Genomic DNA, 23,097 nt, shown 5'->3' with positions numbered 1-23,097 from the left:
ATAAACTTATCAATCAATCAATTAAACATCAATGAGATTTAAAAGGCGAGTGATGAGACGGTGGCGAGCGTGGCTCTCGAGACAAGTTTTCTCTGCGTCACTGGGAGGGACCCTATACTGATTAGCCTATGTGTAAGTCAAGCCAATTACTTCGTCTAGGAACATTTGTAGCATGTACAACAATGATTTAGCGACCTTTTTTGCGACTTTTCAAGGTGGATCTGGTGATTTAGAATATTTCTATTTGGCAACTGCCCACCACCATCATCACCACCACAATCAGCTACCAGACGTCCATTTCCTCACCAGACACGAGACCTGTGAACACGGTGACCGCCCCACTTGCCCCACCTAGTCCACCAGCTCCACCTGCTCAGTGAGAGGGTGAGTCTATTAATAGAGTGGAGGTAACAAACATGATGAGACAGTGATGGGACGGTAATGGGGCGGATAATTTAATAGAAAGCTGTATAATAATGCACGGAAGGGGTGACGTGACGTGTGGGAGTGAGTGGATAGTGAAGGGTAGTTAATTAATGGTGCCACAGAGTCATTAGTGATGGGACGGTGACGGGGTGGACAGGCTGTACTAAGAAGGTGTCACATGTGGACAATTAGCTGGTGGAGGGTAGTTAAGGTAGTTAATTAGGCGTATGGTAGTTATAATGCATGGGGAGGGTGACTGTGTACTGTAGGTGTTATTACATATCCACACGGTGTAGCTTTTCTTGGCAAGCTGTGTGTGTGTGTGTGTGTGTGTGTGTGTGTGTGTGCGCCATTACCCAGCAAAGTGTGCAGACTGCCCGCGAAGGTGTCCACACTTGACGATGGTGGTTGAAGGTTATTTGGCCGTAAGCAGAGATCGTGAGTGAGTGACCTATATTCCATATTCAGAAACGCCTTGAATTTTTACCACGACAAGCTTTCAAGTCCCCTTTAGACAACCAGCTGGGTTTTCAAGACAGTTTCTCCGTATGATCAATTAGAAATCTTGCTAGTCCATCACCAAAATCACATAAATACCCTTAAAAACATGAGAGTCTTCTATTAGAGCCTTTGGTGAGAGTGCAAAGCGTTTCTGAATAGGGCTATTAGTGCGGTACAATAACCATGGTGTGCACCACACTTTGAAATAAGGTATAAGCACTTGATAGCATTATAATTGGTGCCTGCATTAACAAGAAACACAAGAGGAGATGGAGAGGTGTACTGCTGGAAGGTAGTTACATTGAACTCTTCTTTATATAGTGCATGAATGACCAGAACAAGATGTAGATAGTCTTTGTAACAGTTAGACGTCGCCAGCTGACACTTATAGTAAACACCCTTATATCACTCTCCCTCTCCCCTTGTCTCTCTCTCCCTCTCTCTCTCTCTCTCTCTCTCTCTCTCTCTCTCTCTCTCTCTCTCCCCTACCTGAATCCTTTCCTCCACCACCACCGCCAACACCTCCATCAGTTCCTCTCTCCACCATGGACACAAACACGTCTTGAAGGAAGGTTAGTCCTCCGCCCAGAGTTACCTCAGCTGGCTGGCTGGCCACCCCGCGGGACGAGAAGAGCGGTGGTGCGGCAGCGGTCAGAGTTGTGGGTGTAACACTGTATATGAATATTGTTTGTGTTTTAACTAAGGCGGGTACACACTTGTTGCATTTCCACGTATCGGATCACCGTTGCGTAGCAGTGTTGACGGGATAGCGCTGCACCTTTGCGTGTCAAAATATGATACGCAACGGGTTCGATCCGCCATTTGTCGGTCTTTCGGCGTCACCTCAAAGGAATAATACACAACTCACCAACCCTCCTGTGTGTGTGTGTGTGTGTGTGTGTGTGTGGACGGGCAGCGTGGCATTGTCCCGTTACAAGTTCAGTGTTTTCGTGTGTCTAGTGAGTTTTGTGTGTTTAAAGGTATTTTAAGCTGTTCCATGGGATTTTTTAGTGTGTTTTGGGATGTTAGAGTTTTTAAGCGGGTTTGTGTGTGTGTGGTTTTTGATGGGTGTGTGTAAGAGTGAATTGGGCCTATACAAGGATTTTTCAGTATGTTTTGAGGCCATCAACAGGTTAGCTCCGTGTCAATGGGCCCTTATAACAAGTGTCCATTATTGATTACCCGCTTCGTTCCCAGGTGACGACAGGCAGAATGAGGTGGACGTGGCGGAGGCTGTGGGCGGTCAATTCACGGCGCAGATTACCTACACCTTGCACCACACTGACTGCCCGCCGCTGTTCACTTAGTCGGGCAAGCCTGTGTCTCCGTGTTCTGCCCTGGATATAGGAGTAAAGGAAGTTGTGGGTTTTGTTGTTGTTCTTGTTTTTCTGTTAAGATTTGTTTGCTCTCTCTCTCTCTCTCTCTCTCTCTCTCTCTCTCTCTCTCTCTCTCTCTCTCTCTCTCTCTCCTGTCTTCAATTACTTCATTAACGAGGGGGGCTGAGGCAGAGTATGGGCTGATTAGGGAAGACTGGGCTTGAGTGTGGGCGTGGCAGGTGTGGGCGGCAGTGGGCGTGGAGCTGATGACGCCGCCGATAGCTGTGTCTGTGGAGAGAGAGAGAGGGAGAGGGTGAGGATGATGGAGAGGGGGATGGTGGAGGGAGGGAGGGAGGGAGAGAAAACGGTGAGCTTTGATAAGATATTCTCTCTCTCTCTCTCTCTCTCTCTCTCTCTCTCTCTCTCTCTCTCTACTACTACTACTACTACTACTACTACTACTACTACTACTACTACTACTACTACTGTTGTTTGAGTGAGGTGAGGTAGTGTGAGGTGACAGGTTCCACGCCTGACACTTCTTGCATGTGGCAGGTTCCCACGCCTGACACTTCTTGCATGTGTTCTGACCCCCTCTGTTGGATGACCCTCGTGCCACGCCTCAACCACCACCGTCACTGTGTGTGTGTGTGTGTGTGTGTGTGTTTACGGTAAGGCCTATAGCGCCTGTAGGCACACTTGAAGAGTGTATGGGAAGCGGTGTTCAGCTTCCGCCCATTAGTGTCGCAGGCAATTTTCTTTATAGTGGTGGGCATATTAGGGCCCATATCACCAGTAAGGCTCTTCTTGGGGGTAACCACCTGGAACCTTGGCATCCTGGTGACGTGTAGCTAACTTTAAAACACTCCACAAATGGCTAAGTGTTTCAAGGATTCGAACCCACCCGTGGACGTCTGCTCCATCCCACCACCACCACCACCACCACCACCTTATCCACTATGTCGAACACCGTTTGTGTGTGTGTGTGTGTGTGTGTGAACGCGTGCGTAGGTGTAAGTGCGTGCCTGCTTTCGTGTGTGTGTGTGTGTGTGTGTGTGTGTGTGCGTGCGTGCGTGCGTGCGTGCGCCGTGTGTGAATGCGTGTAGGTGTGCGTGCGTGTGAAAACGTGCATGCGTGCTTTAGTGTAAGTGCGTGTGTGCGTGCGTGAGCATCCGTGCTGCATGCGTGTTTGTACGCCCTTGCCTGCGTGTGTGTATGTGTGTGTGTGTGTGGGTGGGTGGGTGGGTGGGCGGGCGTGAATGCGTGCTTAGGTGTGCGTGCGTGCGTATGAAAACGTGTGCATGCGTGCTTTCATGTGTTTGTGTGTGTGTGTGTGTGTGTGTCTGTGCGCGCGCGCTGGAGTACGTGCAAGTGTATGTACGTTCATGAGTGTGCATATGCCTGTATGCGTTCGTGTGCGCGTGCTTGCAAATATGTGTGCTTGTATAATTGTGGGTGTGGGTGTGTGTGAATTTTGTGTGCGTGCATGTGTTTGGCGTGCGTTCGTGCGTGCATTCATGCTTGCCTGAGTTTGTGTGTCTATACGCGCGCGTTCCTGCGGTCGTGCGCGCGTGAGTATTTGCTTGCATGCGTGTGTTCGTGCGTATTTTATTTTCATTGCCTGTGTGTGTGTGTGTGTGTGTGTGTGTGTGTGTGTGTGTGTGTGTGTGTGTGAGAGAGAGAGTGTGACTGTGAGTGTGTGTGTGTCTAGGTGTGATTCCTTGTGTGCAAGCGTTTGTCCATGCTTGCATTGGAGCACATGCATGTGTGTGTGTGTGTGTGTGTGTGTGTGTGTGTGTGTGTGCGCACAGCGAAGCACTCATGCACTCACACAGAAAAGCAGTCGAGTACACACACACACACACACACACACACACACACGCCCGGTAGCTCAGTGGTTAGAGCGCTGGCTTCACAAGCCAGAGGGCCGGGGTTCGATTCCCCGGCCGGGTGGAGATATTTGGGTGTGTCTCCTTTCACGTGTAGCCCCTGTTCGCTGTTCACTGTTCAGTGTTCACCTAGCAGTGAGTAGGTACGGGATGTAAATCGAGGAGTTGTGACCTTGTTGTCCCGGTGTGTGGTGTGTGCCTGGTCTCAGGCCTATCCCAAGATCGGAAATAATGAGCTCTGAGCTCGTTCCGTAGGGTAACGTCTGGCTGTCTCGTCAGAGACAGAGACTGCAGCAGATCAAACAGTGAAACACACACACACACACACAACATATATATATATATATATATATATATATATATATATATATATATATATATATATATATATATATATATATATATATATATATATATATATATATATATATACTAAACCTTGATTTTTGTGTGTTTTGTGTAGAGGAGCATTGGGTTTCCATTGTGTGTGTAGCACAACACAACGTGTAGGAAAAGAAAAATGAGTGCAAGATTTGAGTGTGTCGAGAGTCCAATGAGCGAGTGAGCGAATCGCTTCAGTGTCCGCCTCTTCCACACAAAAGTGGCTGCCTGACCGTCACATCTCGGCGCTAACTTAGCCACGACAGAGTGACGGTGTTATGGTGTTTGGACAGCCACTCGCACCACGTCTCTCGTCACCTGTGCCTCATAACAGTGCCACATCATTAAGAGCGTGCATTGGAGCCACTTTGCTGGGATACAATACTAATGAAGTGGTGTGCGAGTGTTCTAGGGTTGAAAACATAAGGGGAAGCTGCCTCACTTTGAAATAACATGTGCATTATTACACTACGCCGTGGATGACTTAGCTTGCCAGCGTTGTGTGTGTGTGTGTGTGTGTCACTGTGTCACCATCACCGCTAGTCCGTCACCGTGATCGCAGGTGTCACCAGTGTAAGTGGAGCCATTGATTGATGTTGAAGTACCTTTCATTGTTGTGGTGTTTAGTGATTCACCTTGCTAATTGTTCCCTTGGCGTGAGTGTTTCCCCATGCTGGTTCATGTCATCCACCTCACGACTCACCACACACTTGCCTCGCGATACACTCCACTTATCCACACCATTTTAGGCCTTGCTTCACTAACTCATTGCCTGCATGTTGAGTAGTGATAATATTAACAACAACAATAATATAAGTAATAATTATAATGACTTACTATTATAATAAGTGATAACAATAATCTCATCCTGTGGTCAGAAGCTATTTAGAGCATCATGATACCCTCTGGTTGTTACTCTCAGTGTTGTTGTTGTTATTATTATTATTGACATTATTATTAGTGTTACTCCCGCAGGCTTGTTGACCTTGACAGAGATACAAGCCACACAAAATGCAACATTTTAAAGGAGAAGTCACACATTTCTCAGTAATTTCTTAACTAAGGCCATCAGAGAGAGAGAGAGAGAGAGAGAGAGAGAGAGAGAGAGAGACGAGACGAGACGAGACAAGACAGAGATTGAAAGATAGACAGACAGACAGACAGATACAGACAGATGGATAGACACACACACACACACACATTCCAGAAGGTAGTGGTAGGCTATGGTGGTCGTGGATGTGTGTGGGCGTGTTCATGTGGTGTTTGGCGTCCTAGTGGGTGGTGGTTAGCGTATATGAGGTATTAAGAGGCTTGCCCATTTGCCTCACCGCTTCCTGGGATTCGAACCCGGACTCTCGATTGTGAGTCGAGCGTGCTAACCACTACATTACGGGTGTGTGTGTGTTGGGGGCGGTGTTGGGGTGTGTGTATGCGCTGTGTTCCTGACAGGGTGTTTTGTGGTGTTGCAGTTGCCTGAAGTGGTGTCAGGGGCCTAACGCCATCTACTACCAGGAGGCGGCGGAGCTGGCTGTGGGCTACCGCTGCTCCTGCCGGCACAGCATGGGCGGGCCGCAGTGCAGCATTGTCACGGTAGTGGTGGGCAGCGTGGCGCGACCAAGCACCGAGGCGGAGGCCATGTCGGCGGGCCAGGTGGTGCTGGTGGTGGCGTTCAGCACCGCTATGCCCGTGGTGGTGGTGGAATTGGTGTTGGTGATCGTGTGCATGAAGCGGAAACGCGTACGTGACTGCCCGTGTCGGGATGAGGAGGCGCGGCGTCAGAACGAGCAGAACATGGTGCACAACGCTGTGGGCGCCGTCAACACTGTCTGGACCACCACATGATCCACTCCCTAAACTTCCCCATCAAGAAACCCCTCAACACCCTGCCACCGCCTCCCCTTGCATCACCCACACCACACCCACCTCCACCACCATCACCTCACGACCACGGCTACAAGAATCCCGCGGAGAACGTATACTCCGCAGTGGCCATGCGCACCAGCAGGACTCAACGAGGATGTGTCGTGGCTCTCGCTGGCTGACCGCCTCCACAAGGACATTGAGCCCCCGCCCAGCGCCCGCGTCACGCCCACCTCGGACTCCACCGCCCCATGCAAGGTGTTCCGGAATTCCTTCCTGCCGCGCACATACACCCACAGGTCAGTACTCTCCACCCACGCGCGACTGCAGTACACACACACACACACACACACACACACACACACACACACACACACACACACACACTCTCTCTCTCTCTCTCTCTCTCTCTCTCTCTCTCTCTCTCTCTCTCTCTCTCTCTCTCTCTCTCTCTCTCTCTCTCTCTCTCTCTCTCTCTCTCTCTCTCTCTCTCTCTCTCTCTCTCTCTCTCTCTCTCTCTCTCTCTCTCTCTCTCTCTCTCTCTCTCTCTCTCTCTCTCTCTCTCTCTCTCTCTCTCTCTCTCTCTCTCTCTCTCTCTCTCTCTCTCTCTCTCTCTCTCTCTCTCTCTCTCTCTCTCTCTCTCTCTCTCTCTCTCTCTCTCTCTCTCTCTCTCTCTCTCTCTCTCTCTCTCTCTCTCTCTCTCTCTCTCTCTCTCTCTCTCTCTCTCTCTCTCTCTCTCTCTCTCTCTCTCTCTCTCTCTCTCTCTCTCTCTCTCTCTCTCTCTCTCTCTCTCTAGCTAAACACTACGATAATAAACATGAGAAGATTGACTTAAAATTCCTAGTGAACAGTTTTCAGTATTTTTCCTAGAGAGATGGACAGCGCTATCAGGTACAGGATTTGCGATGACAACGGCTGGGAGTGTGCGGCTTGGACCCACTCGCCCTTACTTGCCAAGCGTCACTTCAAGACATGTAAACTGAGCCGCCACCACCAGTCCAGAGGTACCAGATGCAGGGAAATTTCTGTTTTTAGAGAAATTTTGACTGACAGGGAAGAAAAATCGCTAAAAAAAGGGAAAATTGAGAGAAATATTAGCTCTTACGTTTTTTAAATAATTTCGTGTTATGACCCTGAATATGTAGAAATAATTTAGTGTTTTGTATGATCTTAATTCCTAAGCGTAAGAAATAATGAAGTTCTTGGTTGAAAAGGGAAATTTTAGCTTGTATGCAGGGAAATATTGGCTATATAGTCGATCTGGCAGCTATGAACACCACACCTTCACATCACCATACAATATCAAGGCGCGTCTGGCTGGCCACACACTATGCACATTGAAACAAACATTGATCAAATAGTGTGTGTGTGTGTGTGTGTGTGACCTATAAAGACATTAACTTGTTCCTCCAGGGTGAAGCACAGTGAGCGTTCCTGTAGGGTGAAGCAATGATGACACCCAGCGTTACCAGTCAGCGAGGTAGTGGTGGTGGTGGTGCCTGGTCTCTCTCTGTCTCTCTGTCTCTCTCTCTCTCTCTCTCTCTCTCTCTCTCTCTCTCTCTCTCTCTCTCTGTTCTCTCTCTGTGTTCTGTGTTCTTTGGTGTGTGTGTGGAGAGTGTGTGGTGTGTGTGGTGTGTGTGTGGTGAGTGTGGTGTGTGTGTGTGTGGTGTTATTCAGTAGTAAAGCCTCGGCATAATTTCTGTAACCTCTCTCTTGCTTCCAGGCCTGCAATCAAGCGACCGCCGGCAGAGAGAGGAGCCTTTCCCTGGAATTTTGACGAGTACCTTGTTGAAGCAGCGAGCAGAGACAGCGTTGGAAAGTGGACTAGTACAGTTTGACCAGAGTCCAACATTGCACCAGGATTAAGTGTCCAGGGATGAAGTGATACACGTGTGCAGAGGTGCCAGGAGGACGGACGGACGGACATCAGCCAACAGCCATCAGCCATCAGGAGAGCGTGGCGGGAAACACACCACTGTGTAGCTTTCACACGGCTCACAGTTTCCACTCACTCTGGCGGTAGATGTGGTGTGTGGGGAGGGAGGGTAGGAGAGGACGCAGCCGCTTGCACCTGGAGGAACGTGTGTGTGTGTGTGTGTGTGTTTGTGAGAAGAAGATTACTATTCGTGATATTTTGATGTATGCATTTATTAAACTGAGCTGGAACATTTACAAAGATGATATTAACCCCTTCGGCACTTGCACGTATTATCATCTATAATTTTAAGTGTAGGTTAGGTTAGGTTAGGTTAGGTTAGGTTAGTGAGTAGACGATTGCATTGACATTATGAAGGGTCTATGGAGGTCAGAGGTTCAATAGCCAGTCTTTTCACTATTTCAATCCCCACGTGAGTTTGTGAAGCTGTAAAAAATCATCAGATAGTCACCAGAAAGAGGACGGAAATGTGTAATGGTGCTGAAAGGGTTAACGTGAATAAATTGATATCTTTGTTGTAAATCGATTTTTTAAAAGTGGCTATGCTCACAATTTTAATGGACCAAATTTGTTAATCACTGGAATGTTCATATGCTCAATACATCACCTGTGTGTGTGTGTGTGTGTATGTATGTGTGGAGAAGAGAGTGATAGGCAGTCTGCATACCACGTACTATACAGCTCCACTCCTAATCCACTAGTGTTGCTTCCTGACCGCCTGTGTTGTCATTGTACCAAAGATGAATGCAATAAAATGTCGACAAACTCTCCTTCGCTATTTATAACCAAGGCAAAGGAAATAAATACATCAAGTTGTTTATTTATGCACACTGGGTACCCTCCTGGCCACCTCTAACCTAACCTAACCCCTCCTGGCCACCTCTAACCTAACCTAACCTAACCTAACCCCTCCTGGCCACCTCTCACTTACGTCATTAGGCCTTCAAATTAATAACTATTTCACCATTACGAGTCCAGGTCATAGCTTTCACTAACTTGACACCAGCATTTCAACTGACTATTTTTCACCATTACGAGTTAGATGGAGTGGGTCAATTTAGCTAAGGGAGTGGTGACTGGTGATGCAGGAGATTACACCAGCAGGAAATGGTGATGATAATTACCTACGTGTTGTTGACCACTGCTTTAAGCCAATCACAGGAACGCTCCACCACCTCACAAGATCAAAACACCACTTCCTTTTGTAATTGTATGTAATTCCAAGTAATTCTAGGTAATCCAGTCCAATTGAATCGTCAGCCAGGGCAAGATCTCACTATGGACTCGGCCACCTTCCTAAATCCTATGTAATTCTATGTAATTGTATGTAATTCCAAGTAATTCTAAGTAATTCAGTCAAATTCGTGAAAAATCAGTTTGTTTCATCGTTACCCAGGGAAAGGTCTCATAATGGACTTGTATGCCGCCCTTCCTCCCCATTCCCTCATAATGGACCCACCCACCGCCCTTCCTCCCCCACGCTCTCATAATGGACCCACCCACCGCCCTTCCTCCCCCACGCCCTCATAATGGACCCACCCACCGCCCTTCCTCCACCACGCCCTCATAATGGACCCACCCACCGCCCTTCCTCCCCCACGCCCTCATAATGGACCCACACACCGCCCTTCCTCCCCCACGCTCTCATAATGGACTCAACCACCACCCTTCCTCCCGCCCCCCTGAGCCAATGACACGACTCGCCCGCACAGCACCCATGGAAACACCCTCCACGCCCACACAGCACCCATGGATGCACCCTCCACGCCCACACAGCACCCATGGATGCACCCTCCACGCCCACACAGCACCCATGGATGCACCCAGCACGCCCACACAGCACCCATGGATGCACCCTCCACGCCCACACAGCACCCATGGATGCACCCAGCACGCCAACACAGCACTCATGGATGCACCCTGCACGCCCACACAGCACCCATGGATGCACCCTGCACGCCCACACAGCACCCATGGATGCACCCTCCACGCCCACACAGCACCCATGGATGCACCCTCCACGCCCACACAGCACCCATGGATGCACCTCCACGCCCACACAGCACCCATGGATGCACCCTCCACGCCCACACAGCACCCATGGATGCACCCTCCACGCCCACACAGCACCCATGGATGCACCCTCCACGCCCACACAGCACCCATGGATGCACCCTCCACGCCCACACAGCACCCATGGATGCACCCTCCACGCCCACACAGCACCCATGGATGCACCCTGCACGCCCACACAGCAAAGGAGAGAATGAAACAGCAGGACTAAATTATGGGGTTTTTATTTACCGCTGTGTGGTGAGGCTGTGTCAGGAGCTGTGCATTCCTCCGCACACTGACACACTGACACTACACGCTATCATGTGACACCTTCACACACTGGAGGAGGAGGAGGAGGAGGAGGAGGAGGAGGAGGAGGAGGGGAGGAGGAGGAGGAGAGGAGGAGGAGGAGGAATGTAAAGGAAAGCCAAACAACAACAGACCTCTTGTTCCTTTCCAGGCTGTTTGGGGAGGAGGAGGAGGAGGAGGAGGAGGAGGAGGAATCTTTTCTATATTGAATTTCATTTGCCATTTTTCTGCCCAGCGTGTCAGTTTATTCAAGTCACACTGTAGTTCTTGCCATTGTGACGTTGATGTAACTTTGCTCATTATTTTGGTGTCGTCCGCGAATTTGCTTTTTTTACAAGTGATTCCTTCATCAATATCATTAATATAAACAATGAAAAGAACTGGTCTTAATACAGAGCCTTGAGGAACACCACTTTTACACCTTGGCGGCCTCTCCTATTCCACCTTTATTTCTCATTTCTTCATCCTTCTCCATTGTTACTCCTTCCTCCTCCTACTCCTTCCATCCACACGTCTGAGCCTAGAAACACAAAAACACTAGATATTAGAGAAAATATTCAGGAAATGGAGGGTGACTTAAGTATTGTGGCTTTGCTACTGCTCCTCTTCCTCTTTCCTTTCTCCTTTCTTCCTGCTTATCCTCCTTTATTTCTCCTTTCTTCCTCCTCCAATTATCTACACACCTGAACCTAGAAACACGCGAAAACACGTAGATATCACCAGATATGTAAAATATTGATGAACTGAAGGGTTTGGAAAAGAGGCGCCAGCCTGGGGCTACGATGAGTCACCACCTGGGCTGTGGTCATCAGAGAGAACGGGAGCGGGGGCGACTGCTAAATTACGTAAATAATTTGATTTAAAAAATGACAAAACGAAGCCACGGCCAAATGTTTGTTAGTTTATGACAAATAGTTAACTAATTTCCAAAATATCAAAATATCTACAGCTTAACTGGTTATTAAAAAAGGTCTAAATTAAGTACGTTAAAAGTACAAAAACATTTTAACCCATAAATCTCTTAAAACGTCCTGTAAAGTCAAGCCAATTTCAGGTGAGAATTTCATCACACTTCAAGGAGTCTGAGCTATCTTTTAGGGCATTCTACAGCGAGTTAGACCGAGAAGCAGAAACGTGATGGACGTGGCACTAGCAGTGGCAGTATGTAAATAAATACACAAGCTTGTGGAACGCCCTGCTAACATCAGTGACAAATTTGGAAAGGGCAACCTTCCAAGGCTTTAAAGGGTCAGTAAATAACTGGTTTTTGAGGCAGCGCTGATCCAACACTAGATCAAAGTTAGGCTTTTAGATAGGTAACACTAAAATAGTGCCTGTAGCCGATAATTATTTAAAGTGTACTATAATGTAATCACGGTGAAATGTAAATACTCTAATTTGTAGAGACAGACAAACAGACAGACAGAACTAGCTAGCTCCCACCGGTTCACTTCAGTGATAGACTAATAACACATGCTCGGCTCACGGCTTACTTCCTGATACATTTCTTCCTCACTCCCCATTATATCAATCACTCCTGACGCCCTCCTCCCTCATTCAACAACACCCTCACCACACTTTTCCACCTTGAAGCTTCCATGTACCTTGCCTTATCAGCACAGACCCATCTTTCAGACACTGAAGTACCTAATCTTGCGTCAACACCAGGCATGACCTATAATATATACTGCCGTGAGCTGCTGCAATTCCTCAACGTCGCTTAAGCGCAATAGTGCAGTTGTGTTTTGAGTGCTTGCCGGGACGGCTTCTTACCATCGCTTCCGTTTTGACTCACTGCATTTCATATTTACAACAGTAGTTGTAATTCAATAACACCCGCATATCTGTCACTGCATTATGGCACCATCACCGTCAGTCATTAATGGAACTATTACGGTCAGTCATTAAAATACCCAGTAAGGACATCACCACTCCCACCACCAAGCCGCCCGTCTCCCACCTCAGGCTTAGTAATAGCCATTATCTTAAGACGTAGATTTATTAACAATCGATTCCACTTACGAAGTTGATTAATCGATTCCACTTACGAAGTTGATTAATCGATTCCACTTACGAAGTTGATTAATCGATTCCACTTACGAAGTTGATTAATCGATTCCACTTACGAAGTTGATTAATCGATTCCACTTACGAAGTTGATTAATCGATTCCACTTACGAAGTTGATTAATCGATTCCACTTACGAAGTTGATTAATCGATTCCACTTACGAAGTTGATTAATCGATTCCACTTACGAAGTTGATTAATCGATTCCACTTACGAAGTCTGGCCCGGCTCAGTGGTATCCGCCATGGACGTAGACTGTGTTGACAATGGTGCGGTAGTCCGTGACCACCTGCCGCTGCGTGTTGATAACGGTCCTCACCACCGGGGAAGTCAGGTGCACACTGAAACACCAGAACGTTGTAAGAACAGTTACACTACCAAGAATAACCACTACCCTAATTATCTTTATGATCCTCCCTAGACATACTACTCGTCAAGGTGCTATACATAACACCTTGTCAAGGCGTAGAAGCATCACACGCTTAGGTTTAACCCCTTCAGTACCAGGACAAGTTTTCATACTTACTCTTACTAGTTGACTATGCAGCTTCAGACGCTTATGTAGGGATTGAAATAGTGAAAGCTCTTGCCTAATCTTATGACCTCCACAGACCCCTCTTGCCATTAATCTTATGACCTCCACAGACCCTTTATGATAGAAATAAAATGATCTAATCACACACAAGACTCCAGGTAAAAATGCGTCCCAGTACAGACGGTTTAGTAGGGATCGAAACAGTGAAAGGTCTTGCCATTAATCTTATGACCTCCACAGACCCTTTATAATATACATAAAGTGATCTAATCACACCTAAGACTCCAGGTAAATATGCGTCCCAGTACTGAAGGAGCTAAGAAGGCTCCTATAAATGAAATAATCTTATCACACCCAAAATTCCAGGTACAAATGCGTCCCAGTACTGAAGGGGTTAAGAAGGCTCCTCACGTTTCGGTGGCCGTTATGGTGAAGGGCACGTGCATGATGTTGTAGGCGGTGTGGGTAATGGTGACGTGGCTGACCGAGGTCCTCACAGCCAGGCGGAAGTCAGACTTAGTTTCCGTGAGTGTGATGTATTCCGGGCGGTGGAGCACAGTGGTGGTGATGGCCACCTGGTCATTAACTGGCGTCACCACAACCTAAGGAGATAACTAGTTGTAAAACATGTATTCTGGGCGGTGGAGCAGTGGTGGTGATGGCTACCTGATCATTAACTACTGGCGTCACCACAACTTAGGGAGATAACTAGTTGTAAAACGACACGGATATCATAGTTGTAAAACGACACACGACACTAATATCAAAGTTATTAAGTCACAGTAAGTTATGCAGGCAAACTTTACTTCAGCTGTTAACTTACCTGCTGCACAGGCCTGGTGGCAGTCACAACCACAAACTGGGTCAGGGTCACACCGTAGCTCTGGAAGACGATGTCCGTGAGTGTGGTGAACCTGTCAATGGTCACAGTCTGAGTGACTGTCGGTGTGGCCTGCTGCTGGATGACGCTTGTGCCTCGCTGGAAAGCACCGGCACCACCTTGGTCAGCGGTGCCAGCAGTGCCGCTGAACCCAGGGAATCCGGCAACTACTCGTCCTGCTCCGACAGGAGCAGCTCCAGCAAACGTCGCCCCACCAGCACCTGAGGGACGCCCAGTGCCTACAAACCCGGCGAAGCCACTGCCAGCTGCACCGCTGCCAGACTGTCCCGCCCCTTGGCCTACCGATGCAGGACCGCTTCCCGGGGATCCCAGAGACCCCTGGGAAGACGCAGCACCCGAAGCACTTCCTGTGGTGCCGGATGATCCCGTCTGGCCGGACCCGATGCTACTGGCGTACTGTTGACCCTGAAAAAAATTTAAATAAATAGAAAAACGGTAAAACGTAGCTTAAAAACGAAAGACAAAATTTATGAATTGGCAAATGTTATGATAAAATAATAAATCTCTTACCATGCCAGGCACACAGAACACCCCAGCCACCAAGACCACCACGAAAGTCGCCCAACACCTCATCTATAAAATCAAAAAACGTACAAAATACAACGTCTATGTTACCACAAATGCAAATATCAAACAAATAACACTTTCCTTATGATTACAACACACCAGAGCCTCACCTTGCAGGAGTGCGGTGCCGCTGGTAGAGAAGCAGGGCGTGGAATGGAGCACCATGCCAGGCCGCTCCCCGTTCTTGCCTACCACTGCTCAGCTCCTCCCATTCTTCCCCTCCCTCCCTCTCCCCCTCCATCCATCCCCTTCCTAGCTACCTAACCCCTACCCCCAACCAGAAAGATTTCCTGAACTGGTGTTTAACGACCACCTATGATCGTTCGTTCTCCTCACATTGTTACAGTTTGCGCTGAGATGAATAGAACAAGTCAAAGTTTGTGTCCTTATCTTGGCTCACACGAAGTAGGCTACATTGCACTCGCTACCTTATTGAGGTGGTTGTTTCTTTAGTAAAGACAACTCTCCTTCATTTACAATCTGGAATGATGAATTGCAAATATACATGAAAAGCTTTTCTTTCTATTTCTTATCAGTAAATTATTTTGTCCCATAATTCTTTACAGAAGAATTAGCAGCAGTCTTTAGTACAGGTGTGTGTGTGTGTGTGTGTGTGTGTGTGTGTGTGTGTGTTGGTGGCCTGCTCACCACATACTGCTTCGTGCCGTCACGTGCCCAATAGTCAGGCAGGGGCTGGTCTGGATTTAGAGTTTTCGCAACACCTAATGACACCAAAAACTTTCCTTGAACTTGTGTGACTCTTCTGTACAAAGTTTTTGTGATTACTTTTATTCCAGTATCTAATTATCATTACTTGTGTACTTACTTATTTTTTCTACCTTATTCTGCGTTGCATCCCATTTACAGCATCGAGCAGTGCCCGGCTGAGTTTCCCTCCGTGTCCCTTCACAGTGTTGGGCCGTAGCCTGTATTGTGGCACACGTGGATTACCCATCCACACCAGATACTCACCTGATTCGCTGCCACCGTGCCAACCAAGCACATAATGATGCTTGCTGATTTTACTCGACAACGTAGACAAGCGCCGTTTATTTGACCCCAGCAACTAACATCCAGAAGGTGCCCACTGGACTTTTTTTTATTTTTTTTTATCGTGGAACAGGAACTTATGATCCCAGTCCCATAATGGAGCACAGCCATCGATGCCTGCCAGTAGAGTGTCAACGCGCGGGGTTTTGTTGTTCTAACGAAGTGTCTGGACCAGCCGTAACAAAACGGGAGTCAGAATCGATGGTCCTCTGTTTGAATTTTAATATCCAACAAGCAGGAATGCTATCAATAAAATTTTATCATTAGAAAGTCACTATGTACAAATTAATAAGGAAATACGAAAATATGTTATTTATCTAAGTATAGATTGAACGAAGAGATGAAGAATAGAAAGAGAAAAAAAATCTCTAAACTATGTATGAATAAGTATAAAAAGAAATGGAATGGAAAATACAAAAATTCAACCAAAGAAATACATGATGAGCACAACGAAGTAATAACTACAATATTTGACCATCCCAGCAAGCCTTTTCAGCCTTAGCCAAATGACCACTTAAGAAAGGGAAGTGACGTGGTTATGGTCCAATTAAGGGAGCTTAAGGAAAGGGGAAGGGGCATTCCTTACCATGTAATCCTTCCCCTTCTCCTCTCCCTCTTCCCTTTCACTCTGCTCCCCAGCCCCTGCTGGTCAACGCGCCCCTCCAGTGATTCAAGATCCACTTCTTCGGCAAGATTGAGTTAACCAACAAAGCTTAAACAACTGCATGCAGGGTATTCATTTCAGTGGTCCAGCAAAAATAAGTTACATAAAATAATAAAACATCTCACATGTAATCCGTATGAAATACCAAACATAAAACACATAAATAGCAATGCTCAAAACACGTACACACATTAGTTACCACGTAAACACACATCACACAAAACACGAGACACACACCGCCAAAAATCCGTTCAAACAGAAACTACAAAAGCGCCTCGCTCCACTAAAGTAGTTCACAAACAATGCAGATGGCATCTTCATACAGTCAGCACATTAGATTCTTTGGTTCGGTTATTGATCATCTCTCTCAGGCCCCGGTTCAGTTTCCAAAGCTTTCTTTGCTACTCAGTGGAAAGTTTCTGACTCAAGCTATGAGAGTTATTTCAGGATGCCCCATGTCAAGAGGAGTTGTGAACATCTAAACAGAGCTTATTACGTCAGCCATCAGCGAGAGAATAGCGTTAACTTGTACAATATTTACCGTCAAGTGTCTTCCCTGTCCTCAGATTGTGCCACATTATTCACAGGTAATACGTAATCCCCCTGTGTTCCACCACCTGTACACGGACGGGTCGTTGCAGTCAGATGGTAGTGTTTTCCCTCGACACAGACCCTCCACCGGGAGGATGGATGGGTCACAAACTATCTAACTCATCCAGCTCTACTTTTTGTGAACTGTATGGCACGTTAGGCGCAGTCATCCTCCTCTGTCAAAGGGGAATCAGTGAAGTACTGATTTGCGATTCGAAATTTGCCCTACAGGCCCTTTCCTCCTTCAAACTTGCACCATCAATCTTTAGTGCAACGCACTCTGTCTTTCTTGGCTTTCATGGATGAACGTGGCCTGACTGTACATTTCTCAGGAGATGGAAAGGAACCAGGGAAATACAGGGAACAAAGGAGAATAAAAGGAACTGAGAGGAAGTGCAGGGAGGAGAGAAGCGTGAAGGGGAGAATGTATTGGTGGAAGGAAAAGAGAAGAGAGGAAGATGGGTAACCGAGAAATAGAATACATATTTTTGTCGACATATAAACGTGTATATCCTTTGTGAGATAAATGAATACACACCCTTTGAAAAAGTATACAATTACACATCCTTTAAAAGAACGTACTTTTAAAAAAAGAATGAAACCCCAAAATGAGAGCAGAGGAATGCCGGAGGAAAAAGTGAAGATGTCCAGAAATGGAAAAAAAAAGGGAAATGAAAAAAATAATAGAGGACAACATACACAGGGAAGTTGTGAATAGCACACACACAAAAAAGAAACATTTGAGAATAAACTTGATCTTTTCGGGACTGTCTGTGCAATGCCGTGACTAAACAGGAAGATAAATGTGGAGAAGAAAGCTTCGTCACTTGAGATCCTCATTTAGCTTCCTTCTCAAACGTTAAAGGGAATAAAATAACATTGTCAAATTCGTTTTAAAAGATGTATTTGGGTGAAATTTTATCTCCTAAATTTCATTATTGTATTTTTGGCGAATATTTTTCAGTGAAATTTGTTAATTTTGACATGTTTTCAAAGCAATAGAACTCAAAGACTAGACACTTTATTTCTGTGAGACTTTTTGCAATTAATTTTCAGTCTATATTATATAGATTTGCCGGTTTACCTTTTCCTTTTAGGGTTTCTTTTTTTTTCCTAACATTTTTTTTTTCAAATTTGGTTTTTGGGGGGTGAAAAAATACAAAAAACAATGTACAAATTTTTTATTCTTCAAAATCTATATTCTGAACTGGCAGAATGAAAGAAAATTAAATTATAAAAAGAATAACACAAGAATCAATCATTTACCTTCAAAACTTACTGAGTTCTATAACTTTAAAGTTGCAAAAACAAAGTTAGCGGGAAACGGCAATCAAAGTTTTCTCATAATAGAAATTATATATCTCCCAGTGTAACAAAGATATGGGATTGAAAATTGTTTTCATACTATAAGAACTTATATGTAATACTTCTGCAACAGATGGGCTATATAGCAGTCTTGCAACTGCAATAAAATGAATATAAATAAAGAAAACTGGTATGATAATTTTCCAAGCTGCTGATTCCTCTGGTACCTGGTCCCCCCATCCCCCTAAATTATAGTCTTGATCTTCTTAGGAGGCATCGTGGTGAAAAAAAATATAAGATTTTTTTTTTTTTTTTTTTTGTATCATCCATCTCCCTCTCAAGACAAGACGTGCCCTGAGCTGTGTATCACGCCGCCACGGCGCCACCTCGCCAGTAGACTCGTGGAAAAATATCATACATGCAAGAAGCAAAAGACAGAACGAGAAAATTATTATAAACAACGGAGATATAGCAAGAAATGTGCAAGTGTCTGACTAGCATTGACCACGAGGCATGGGCATTTAAAGTTTAAATACCCGCGGGCCTTTAAATCGTGCGACCGGCAGCGCGTGTCATTACCGCCACTCGACTCGTGAAGGAATGTAGAACTCACAATGCATATATCTCAAATTTCGAATTTTTCACCCCCTCCCGGAGCCTGCCCTTAAGGACAACAAATTCTATGACTGCGAATACAGAAAACATGATATTTTATTTTTTTCTTTGTGCAATTTTTTATTCCTGTCTGGCACCTCTTTTCATTGTTGTTTAGCATGATAAGGATGACGTGGTGACACTCGAACCATCCAACTCTTCTCGACCTTACAAACCGCCGAAGCCACGACCCGAGGCGAGCCGCGCGGGGCGGTCCAGCTAGGCTACCTGGCGCGCCAAGAGACCAGCGTGGCCAGTTTCTGTCCTCAGCTGGAAGGTGTAAGGTAAGTTTTGGGTTGCTTTAGTGCAGTGGTTCCCAAACTTTTGCAGGATGGCGCCCTCTTGGCTCCCCGGTGAATTCCTAGCGCCCCCCCCCCCCACACACACACAGACACATATGGAAACAAACACCTCTTTCTTGATATTTGGTATGCTGCAATTTGAAAAGAGAAAGGTTAAACACAAATGTGTATTTCACAAATAAGACCCAATTTAGTAAACAAATTTATTTTTTAGCAGTTTTAACTGTTTCAGCAACATGGAATGGTAAATAAACATTCCACCAGTATCCTTCATTGTCTCACACTTAATATTAATGGGATGGATGTGCTTGGTGCAGGGACATAAGCTTCTCAACATCAGGCTGGAACTCACTAAGAAGTCGTAGATCCCCGCGGTCAGTGATTTTCAGTCGGTTTCTTTGCTTGGAAAGAAGCCAGGCGACTGCACTGAAGCCCCCGTTCTACTAAATACGAGGTTGGGAAGGCAATAAAGTACATCTTGACCTTGTTCCACAGCACTTGATAGCAGTCGTGAGATTTTTTTGTAACCAAAAATCTTGATATGACAATCTGTCACAAACACTAAGCCTTAGTGTTTGTGACATAGATTGTCAGATTTTGTAAAGAAGACAAAGTTAATAATAATTGTTGTTCATGCCACCCTGCCGCCCCCCTTCCGCCCCCTTCTTCCTCACCGCCCCCCCAGATCTTTACACCGCCCCCAGGGGGGCGGTACCGCCCACTTTGGAAACCACTGCTTTAGTGGGTAGTGATGCTTCTCGGTGAACAGTGACATTTGTGATCTTAAGTAGTGTGAGAAGAGAAAGTTGAAACACGTGGTCTGAATATAACAAAGTGTATGGTTTCAGGACGTGTACTCTGCTATCCACAACAAAATGTCTCCTGTTGGTGTTGCCTTCTTGGCCTTTTTGGTCCAGGTGAGATGCAAGGCGTTGTTGTATGATGACGTATAAGTTAGTTCTAAGACTTTCCAATCGGTATCCGTGTCTTTCCAATCGGTATCCGTGTGGTAAGTTAATGTTTGTAACAAACCAATCAAAGCCTCGCTACCATAAAGAATAAAGACTGATACTTTCTTCCAGGTACACTGCCAGGTCTATGACATGCACCAGGCTTACTACCCACAACCAGTGCATCCTGTTACAGAAACGGTAAGTGTGTTTAGCTGCGGTGACTACTCCTGAGGACTTGATATTAAACTTTAATTCTTGATGGGTAGTTCACCATTAACTGCTTTAGCGGCAATAAAAAGTTATGTATTATATTACAGGTGACGGTGACGGAGACCCAGACAATTCGCGTCCCGGTGACGTCAGATATCTGGATCAGCACAGCCACTCCTTACACTGTGAGGGTGACGAGTCTCGCGACCGACTACACCTACGTTCCCGCCCAGGCGGAGACCGTCATCGCTATCGTTGCCGTCACAAACACTCCGGTGGGTGTGCCGTGGTGGAATGTTTCTTTACTAGTTATCGGTCCTAGGGTAGTTATCAGTTGCGGGGGTCTTGACTGTAAAACTCTATTAGAATTATAATTAAACTTTTTCTCCGTTGTGCTTCTCGGTAATGAGTGAAACTTGTAATTCCAATGAGAAGATCTCCGTTGTGCGCGAGACGAGCTGCATCAACCCAGTGCGGACAGCGGTGTCTGTCTTCACTACATTCTTGACGGAGACGGAGAGGAAGGACTTGTACCACACCGTTACTCACGTCGATGTGCATCACGAGGTGAGGGGTGGTCGCGTGCGTATGGACGCATATGTCGTGAGTTGGCAAACGCTGTACATAGTATGTATCCATATATTAGGAACGTACTATGTGTAACAGCACTACTAATCCTTGTTTGCCTACAGATAAACACTGTGGCTGTGCCGTCCGTCCAGACCCTGGTCCAGAAGGTCACCACCACCACCATCAGATTTACCACCGTCACTGTCACCTCCACCACCGTTGGATACTATCATTAAGAACTGGATACTATCATTAAGAGGAACTTCAAAGCTACACCAGGACAGCATTCCTTTTTTCATGTACCATTATTTAGAAATAAAACCTTAGTCTACATAATGTTTATAATAATGTCTATTTCCTTTAAAGGTTATTTTTAAATTGCATTGCATTTCCTCATTTTCCATGAGACTATTGCATAGTGTATGAATTCCGTTAACGCTTCACTTTATTGTACATGTGATTATAATATGCCTAGTCGACTAGGCCACCTTCTCACCTCTAAAGCTACCCCTTCCCTCCTCCATCACCAAAACTTTTTTATACAAAACGGGTAAAATGAGATACACACACACAGAGAAATTTGGAAATGTCGTTGCACAAAAAGACGCAACTTAGTTTTGTATTAAGTATCAATAGAAAATGTAGCATGGAAGAGAGAGGGGGCTACTGCCAGTTGCCTCAGACACCTGCGTTTCAGTGAGATAAATAAAACTTTCTTCAGACTGAAAAAAAAAGTAGCATGATGAAGAAAAACGGTCGAGCTGATGTCAAGACACCGTCTACGCAATAAGAAAAGCATTTTCCTCTGGGGATATTTTGTGATCTCTCTCCCTCCTCCAACACAAACGTTAATTTCGAAAGTCATGTAGAGCAGTCATAAAGTTTTGAATTCTGATTCTGCATAAGTTGTCTTTAGAGGGTAGGCTGTGACACTCCCTTGAGATGTGGGACGCAAAGGGAAACTACGTATCTGCTACGGCTGTCTGATATTAATTTTCATGTCAAGTTTAATTTCTGATCGTTCTGATGTTGAAGATATAGACGGTCACTGGTTCTTTTAAGTTTGATAATAGTTGTGTTCCTTAGAATCCTCTCGCGTCACCTACTTCCTATCATTAATCAATGATTTTCAAAACTAAAGAGGTTGTGCTATCCTATTCAACGCTGATGATACTGCCACGTCTTTTCAGGAATTAAGCAATTGATACAAGACGTCACAGAACATCTAATGCTAATGTCTCTCTGAAATCTTGAAATATGCCAGAACCAACCTAGTGTTATTCAATGGTTCATAAACTAAATCTATCAACTCCATACAACTTTCCGGACAACTATCCCTTCGTCTTCAGTAACATTCAACTATTTACCTCTTCTATAATGAACATCCTCGGGCTGTCCTTTATTAATAATTCAAACTTGAAATCTCATATTTCATCTATGGCTAAAACATTTCCTATAAGGTTAAGCCATCTGAGTTGTCTGTGCTAGTTTTTCTCACCTCCCCCAAGCTGCTAAAATATACAGAAACATTACTTGCCCAGGTAAAGAATATAATATTTCACATGAAGGAGGATCTCCATTTATGTTTTTTTTTTTAGACATGATGGACTCGAAAGCATTTCGTCATATGAACTCTTTTTTTAACCTGTCTTCAGCCATTCGATCTGTAATCGCTGTGATATTGCATATTTGATTATTTTCTCTGCCACTATTTTCTCACTAGCTGCATTAGTGATCTTGCTATATGCATCCCTCTCCTCCTGCACAAGATTTTATACATCCTTTCAGCCATATTCTGTCCATCTTTTCAATCAACATCCTCAATCATGCACCCCATTGCCTGCTTAACTTGGTAACTCCTTGTCTGCTTCTGCATTTCCTTCTTTGTATGATGACATGAACTATCTATCTTCCCGCAATAATTCATTATCCCATTCCACTTCAGTTTGGGAGCTGGCCCCCCAGTGAGCCTTTTCTTTCTATTGAATTTATTGCCCTGGGCTAGTGGTGCTCTTACATTTAACATTGTCTATTGAAAATATCAAATTCCATTT

The 23,097-nt window shown here is 45.6% G+C and overlaps 3 protein-coding genes across 10 annotated transcripts; 2 read left to right on the top strand and 1 right to left on the bottom strand.

Moving 5' to 3' along the window:
* Positions 1–306: 306 nt before the first annotated feature.
* On the top strand, positions 307–8,543 carry LOC123502827. 6 transcript variants are annotated; one of them, XR_006674229.1, is made up of 4 exons: positions 5,094–6,672; positions 7,244–7,377; positions 7,787–7,853; positions 8,097–8,543. XR_006674229.1 is itself a non-coding variant. In XM_045252100.1 (3 exons), exons 2-3 carry the CDS (start codon positions 6,273–6,275, stop codon positions 8,237–8,239), a joined length of 543 nt encoding a protein of 180 aa, XP_045108035.1. In that variant the 5' UTR covers positions 307–384; positions 5,983–6,272; the 3' UTR covers positions 8,240–8,543. The 6 variants fall into 6 exon arrangements, 4 of the variants coding, with proteins under 4 accessions (XP_045108035.1, XP_045108036.1, XP_045108034.1 ...); XM_045252100.1 differs by lacking the exons at positions 7,244–7,377; positions 7,787–7,853 and adding an exon at positions 307–384 and having other exon boundaries at positions 5,983–6,672; XM_045252101.1 differs by lacking the exons at positions 7,244–7,377; positions 7,787–7,853 and adding an exon at positions 2,228–2,276 and having other exon boundaries at positions 5,983–6,672.
* Positions 8,544–12,658: 4,115 nt separating this feature from the next.
* On the bottom strand, positions 12,659–14,949 carry LOC123502825 (translation initiation factor IF-2-like). 3 transcript variants are annotated; one of them, XM_045252095.1, is made up of 5 exons: positions 14,855–14,949; positions 14,688–14,750; positions 14,100–14,582; positions 13,688–13,878; positions 12,659–13,082 (listed from the first exon to the last, which is right to left on the bottom strand). In XM_045252095.1, the coding sequence occupies exons 2-5, from the start codon at positions 14,748–14,750 to the stop codon at positions 12,971–12,973; spliced, it is 849 nt and encodes a 282-aa protein (XP_045108030.1). In that variant the 5' UTR covers positions 14,855–14,949; the 3' UTR covers positions 12,659–12,970. The 3 variants fall into 3 exon arrangements, with proteins under 3 accessions (XP_045108030.1, XP_045108031.1, XP_045108032.1); XM_045252096.1 differs by having other exon boundaries at positions 14,688–14,783; positions 14,855–14,876; XM_045252097.1 differs by lacking the exon at positions 14,688–14,750 and having other exon boundaries at positions 14,907–14,911.
* Positions 14,950–19,151: 4,202 nt separating this feature from the next.
* On the top strand, positions 19,152–21,383 carry LOC123502872. The gene is made up of 6 exons (XM_045252157.1): positions 19,152–19,292; positions 20,159–20,227; positions 20,393–20,461; positions 20,581–20,748; positions 20,909–21,040; positions 21,166–21,383. Exons 2-6 carry the CDS (start codon positions 20,186–20,188, stop codon positions 21,277–21,279), a joined length of 525 nt encoding a protein of 174 aa, XP_045108092.1. The 5' UTR covers positions 19,152–19,292; positions 20,159–20,185; the 3' UTR covers positions 21,280–21,383.
* Positions 21,384–23,097: the final 1,714 nt, after the last annotated feature.

This window comes from Portunus trituberculatus, chromosome 12, assembly GCF_017591435.1.
Source record: "Portunus trituberculatus isolate SZX2019 chromosome 12, ASM1759143v1, whole genome shotgun sequence".
NCBI classification, from domain to species: Eukaryota; Metazoa; Arthropoda; class Malacostraca; order Decapoda; family Portunidae; genus Portunus; species Portunus trituberculatus.
This window is presented reverse-complemented; position numbering and strand designations above follow the sequence as displayed.